The sequence below is a fragment of the Tarenaya hassleriana genome, unplaced genomic scaffold, assembly GCF_000463585.1.
Source record: "Tarenaya hassleriana unplaced genomic scaffold, ASM46358v1 Cleome3, whole genome shotgun sequence".
NCBI classification, from domain to species: domain Eukaryota; kingdom Viridiplantae; phylum Streptophyta; class Magnoliopsida; order Brassicales; family Cleomaceae; genus Tarenaya; species Tarenaya hassleriana.
In genome coordinates, this window is record NW_010966177.1 from 313,253 (window position 1) to 318,220 (window position 4,968).

Sequence of the window (4,968 nt, forward strand, 5' to 3'; positions counted from 1 at the left end):
CTACTTTCTCCATCTCCCGACATGACTCTTTTTGGCTTTTCTTAAAGTGATTATTAAACCAAAATTCAAAGAAAAACAGAAAGTAAAAATTGAAAGGAATGAGACGAATCGGACTTACCTCTTCGCCGAAGGAGATTCTTTTTGGTGTTTTCGGTTTTGTCTTTTTTTTCTTCAAAACAAAAGCATAAAAATAAACAAAATACGAAATCAAATATGCAGAAGTGAACACTTACCTCGTTGGTCCTTGAACCGGGCTTCTGATACCAAAATGATATGCGCCTCGGGCACTTAGGAGTTTCTCGGTGAACTAAAGGAACGAAAGAAGGATTTTGTTTTGGAATTTTCGTGGGATAATGACTCAAACCTGAGGTTCTGGTCCTAAGACACTCACTCTAAGATTTAGGGTCGAAAGCTACTGAATAAAACAGAAGAAAACGGATAAGATTCTCGGACACACCAAGAACAAGGCTCGGACACACCAAGCAAGGGTTTCTCGGACAAACCAAGGAGATAGCAGAAGAATGCTTAAAAACTTTATTCAATCTGGTTTGTAGACATACATTTCGTCCTCCTTTATAGGGAGAAGAAGAAGAAATGCAAAAAGGAAAGAAATACATTAGGCAACAAGAAAAATGGAAAAAAATGGAAATGGAAATTGTCTTAACTAGAATAAGGAAATTTCGAGATTAATTCTTGCTGACTCCCCAACGGCTAGGTTGTGTTTTGGCAAGAAAATAATCTGATTTTCCATGTCACTTGCTAGCTCAAGATCCTTCCTTATTGATGTGCTGATGTGGCTCGAAAATTGGCTAACTTCCCTTACTTGCAGATTTGATTTGATGATGTGGCTTTGATGTGGATAGTTGCCTAATTTTGAAGCCTCTAATTGATGTGGAGACTTGTCTTGATAAGATGATGGTTGGTCTTCAATTTGGCAAGTCTCCAAGGTTTGAACTTAGCTTCCACTCTCGGCCAAGGCAAGGCCGAGAAGTATCCATGTCTTCTTGCTTGTTCCATCCATCTTGTAGGTTGTTTGCTCGATCCATTGTGCCATGAGAGTCCTCACTGTGGCCTGCCATGCTCGTGTCTTAGACCGTGTGAGGGGTGGTTCCGGCATAGGTGGAAAGATGGCCTCGGTGTTGTTGGTTTCTTCTTCCGAGCTCGGCTCCTCCATGCACTCCTTGCTCTCATCCGATCCATTGTGCTCATCCGTGTCCATGGTTAGGTCGATGACCTCATCAATAAGGTTATCAAATTTGCATATAGATTGTCCTGTATATATCCAAAATAAAATAAAAAAATGAGTTTTTTATATAGTAATATTTTTAGAAAAGATCTTTTTAAAAAAACGATATGAATCTTAGAAATAATATTGGATGAGGGTTTGTAGTTCTTTCTGATGATTCTTATAAGTTCAAACGGATTGATTTTATTTTTTGTGCGTAATGTCATCTCTGTATTATTTTGAAGCCATTTTTATCTCTGGTTTAGTAATTAAAAGCTGGTTTAAAAAAAAATGCAGATTTTTTGTGAAATAAATAAAAGAACAACGTGCGAGCGGTTTTTAATTGGAGGAAGCGCATTTGTAGAATTAACCGGAATGATTCCCGGTTTGAAACCTAAACCGGCTATCCCTCATTGAAATTCATGGATCCCAACCGAACCGAGAATGTTGGCGTCGTCATCACTCATCACGCATTACTACCATTAATTAAAAATCAATCAATTAATTAATTAATTACTTTTTAATATTTTACTTGTACAACGTATAAATACATACGTCCCGGCCGCATCGAACAACAATTCAGCGTTCTCTTCTTCCTCAAACTTTCCTTTTCTCTCCAATTTTCTTGACATTCGATTTGTTCGATCTCTCCGATTGATTTCTTGATTTTCTTTTCTCTCGATTACTCCCATCGTTCAGTTTCGATATTGTTGACCAGAAGTTTTCTTCCAAATTGAAGATCTCAGTCACTTTTTTGATATCTCAGGTTTGCTTCCCCGATCATGTATTCTTCTTGCTTTTGTCTAGGGTTTCTGCTTCATCGCGATTCTCGTCATCCTCCACTCCTGGCTTTCCGAGGAGCTAGGGTTTCACCGATGGGGATTTTTGGCGGACTTTCGTCAGGGGTTTCAGTTTTGTTGTATTTAGGGTTTTGTGCTTGTGACTTCGCAGTTGGATGAAACTATCGGCGCCTTGGATTGGAATTTTAGGTCATGATTTTTCTCCAACGGTTGCTAAAATACTCGAATGATCGTCCGTTAGTGGATTTAGAATAGAAGTAGTTATTCAGTTCTTAGTGCTGTTAGGATATCTGATCGGTGTTCATTGAGAATGTATTCTGGATTTGATTCACGGGTTCGCCTTCTGGATTACCATTGGAGCGATGGAACTCATGTGTTCCTTGATCATGGAAGGAACAGATTATGCTTCGGTCTGTAGTTCAGTCTGCTAAAGTTCATCCCTTCTCTTGTATAGTATGACTCTTGGGGCAACGAAGCAGTTCTCAGGCAGGAAGACGACTTGCGGAGTTAACAGATATCAAGACAGTGCAGCAGATATAGTTGTGAGAAGACCCCGTGCGCCTTATTACAATAGGCAAAGAAATGGTCCTTATAAGGGTTCTAGAAATTTGGTTTGGACACAGGAACACTCCCGCCGTCGTTCGCCTGATCATGACCAGCCACTGAATAAGCGTTCCCGCAATTTGGTTTGGACACAGGAACAGTCCCGTCGATCACCTGATAACCAGCCACAGAAAAACGCTGCTTATGATTCGAATGAATCTCCTTTTTCTGGAATTTCAGACACTACCTTGTACCAGCCCAGGAATGATGTTGCCCATGCATCTAAGAACTCATCTGTTTCAAGCGTTCGAGGTTGTAGTTTACAAAACTGCATTATTCCCAAGTCCCAGGGAACTATTTGCAAGTATTGGATATCTGGAAATTGCAAGTATGGTGAACAATGCCGTTTTTTGCACTCTTGGTGCACTTGCCCTGGGTTCGAGATGATGGCTGCTCTTGAAGGACACAAGAAAGTATGTTTTCTGTTCTTGTGCTTCTTGAATTTTCTAGTATTGAATAATGTAGATGGCATATATTAACATAGAACTAAACTTTTTGCATGTAGGATCTTAAAGGGATTGCCCTTCCCTTGGGTTCCGATGGACTTTACTCTGCTAGTGATGATGGTACACTGCGAGTATGGGCCTACAGCACTGGCCAATGTATGCGCGTGATTAACCTCGGTGCTGAAGCAGGATCTTTAATCAGTGAGGGCCCATGGGTCTTCATTGGCATGCCAAATGCTGTAAAGGTTAGTCTCATAATGTCTTTCCGCTTTTGGTTATCATTTGTGGAAATCTTAGTTCTAGTTTCATGTTTCTTTCTATTATCCTTCAGGCCCTTAATGTCCAGACAGCTAAAGATTTTCATCTAGAAGGACCACTAGGTCAGGTGCATGCCATGGCTGTTGCCAATGACATGCTTTTTGCTGGTACCAGTGTAAGCATTTCTCTCGTTGTTTGCAATGTCATTGCCTTGTGGTCTCGACGTTCCATACTGTGTTAATTGATAAAATGTCTCATTTTTTTATTCTTAATTGCTTTGTATTTTGTTCTTGCTGGCGTCGCAGTCTGGAATGATATCAGTGTGGAAGGGCAACACCGAGTGTGACCCGTTCAAGTACGTTACTTCTCTCACGGGCCATGATAGTGCAGTTGTGTGCATTGTTGCTGGACGTCAGTATCTCTACTCCGGTTCTGTGGATCAAACAATAAAGGTAATTAAATAGTCCTTCCACTGTGGTTTTTTAGTCCTAGGCATGTGGTTAACTATGTTGTTCTTGTGTTTTTCTAAATCAAATTAAATATATTGTTCGTGCTGAATCAAATTTTAGTGATCGAACGGGCTGTGTTAATCGCACAAGATTCTCTCTGTTATTTTTAGGTGTGGGATCTCAACACCTTGCAATGCACAATGACCCTGAGGCAGCATACCGACACTGTCACATCGCTTCTATGCTGGGATCAGTTTTTGATATCGGGTTCCTTGGACGGTACTGTAAAGGCTTGGGCGTTTTCCCAAAGCGGTGAATTGGAAGTTATTTTTACGCACCGACTAGAGCATGTAAGCCAATTCAAACTAATGATGATCATCCTCATTCTCCGAGATTTATTAATCAAAATGATTACGAAATCGTACGAATTGATCTTTGCTTGGAACAGGGTGTTCGAGCTATTTCTGGAATGACAGATGCGGATGTTAAACCCATCATATTCTGCTCCTGCGATAACAATACGGTCTTCGTATACGATTTACCATCGTGAGTAATCTAATGATTGTTGAAAGCATTATTGCATATTCATCCGAGTCCTTAGATCGTATCATATGGACTCAAATTAAAATCTCGTTTTTTGGTAACAGATTCGCCGAACGGGGCAGGATTTTCTCGACGCACACCGTGGGAACGCTCACTATCGGTGACGGGGGACAGATCTACACTGGAGACGGGAGTGGCAAATTAAGGGTGTGGAGCTTGGGGAACCAAAGATCATAATCCTCTCTGATTCGTCCGTTGCTAGTCCTTCGATTTATGTAAACGGCATCATCCACCATTCTTCCATCTGTTTACGTTTTTTTGTATGTAAAAAAAGACAACTTGAAACAAACAATTTCTTTCAAGTGATTCTTCTTACAAATCTAATATGATTGTTGCATCCTTTTCCTTGTTTATTTTGGTATTTTTTTACCAGAAATTGATGGTTATATATAATGCCAGACAAGACAGGATTAAATGATAAAATAATACGCGTAAAGTTCAGCCAAATCATGAGCCACACCAGTATTAACGACTCTCTCATCGACCAAACATAGACAACAGCTTAGCTTTGAACACGTTTGTCGACCACGTAGAACATGCAGTGGCGGACCCAGGAATTACAAATCTCGTAGGTTCATTTTTTT

General features: G+C 40.3%; 1 protein-coding gene across 2 annotated transcripts; it reads left to right on the forward strand.

Annotated features, from left to right (window-relative positions):
* The first annotated feature begins 1,816 nt into the window (after positions 1–1,816).
* LOC104818578 (zinc finger CCCH domain-containing protein 62-like) lies at positions 1,817–4,724 on the forward strand. Of its 2 annotated transcripts, XM_010548208.1 has the most exons (8): positions 1,817–1,991; positions 2,480–3,041; positions 3,134–3,319; positions 3,406–3,507; positions 3,638–3,784; positions 3,952–4,131; positions 4,230–4,327; positions 4,429–4,724. In XM_010548208.1, the coding sequence occupies exons 2-8, from the start codon at positions 2,481–2,483 to the stop codon at positions 4,559–4,561; spliced, it is 1,407 nt and encodes a 468-aa protein (XP_010546510.1). In that variant the 5' UTR covers positions 1,817–1,991; position 2,480; the 3' UTR covers positions 4,562–4,724. The 2 variants fall into 2 exon arrangements, with proteins under 2 accessions (XP_010546510.1, XP_010546509.1); XM_010548207.1 differs by having other exon boundaries at positions 1,817–3,041.
* The last annotated feature ends 244 nt before the right edge of the window (positions 4,725–4,968 follow it).

What these genes read in the sequence shown, in the direction of transcription:
- LOC104818578 (XM_010548207.1), top strand. Translation starts at nt 2,481, where the DNA reads ATGACTCTTGGGGCAACGAAGCAGTTCTCAGGCAGGAAGACGACTTGC. An exon ending in CTCTTGAAGGACACAAGAAA is followed by an intron (nt 3,042 to 3,133) that starts GTATGTTTTCTG and finishes TTTTGCATGTAG; the next exon opens with GATCTTAAAGGGATTGCCCT. An exon ending in TTACGCACCGACTAGAGCAT is followed by an intron (nt 4,132 to 4,229) that starts GTAAGCCAATTC and finishes TGCTTGGAACAG; the next exon opens with GGTGTTCGAGCTATTTCTGG.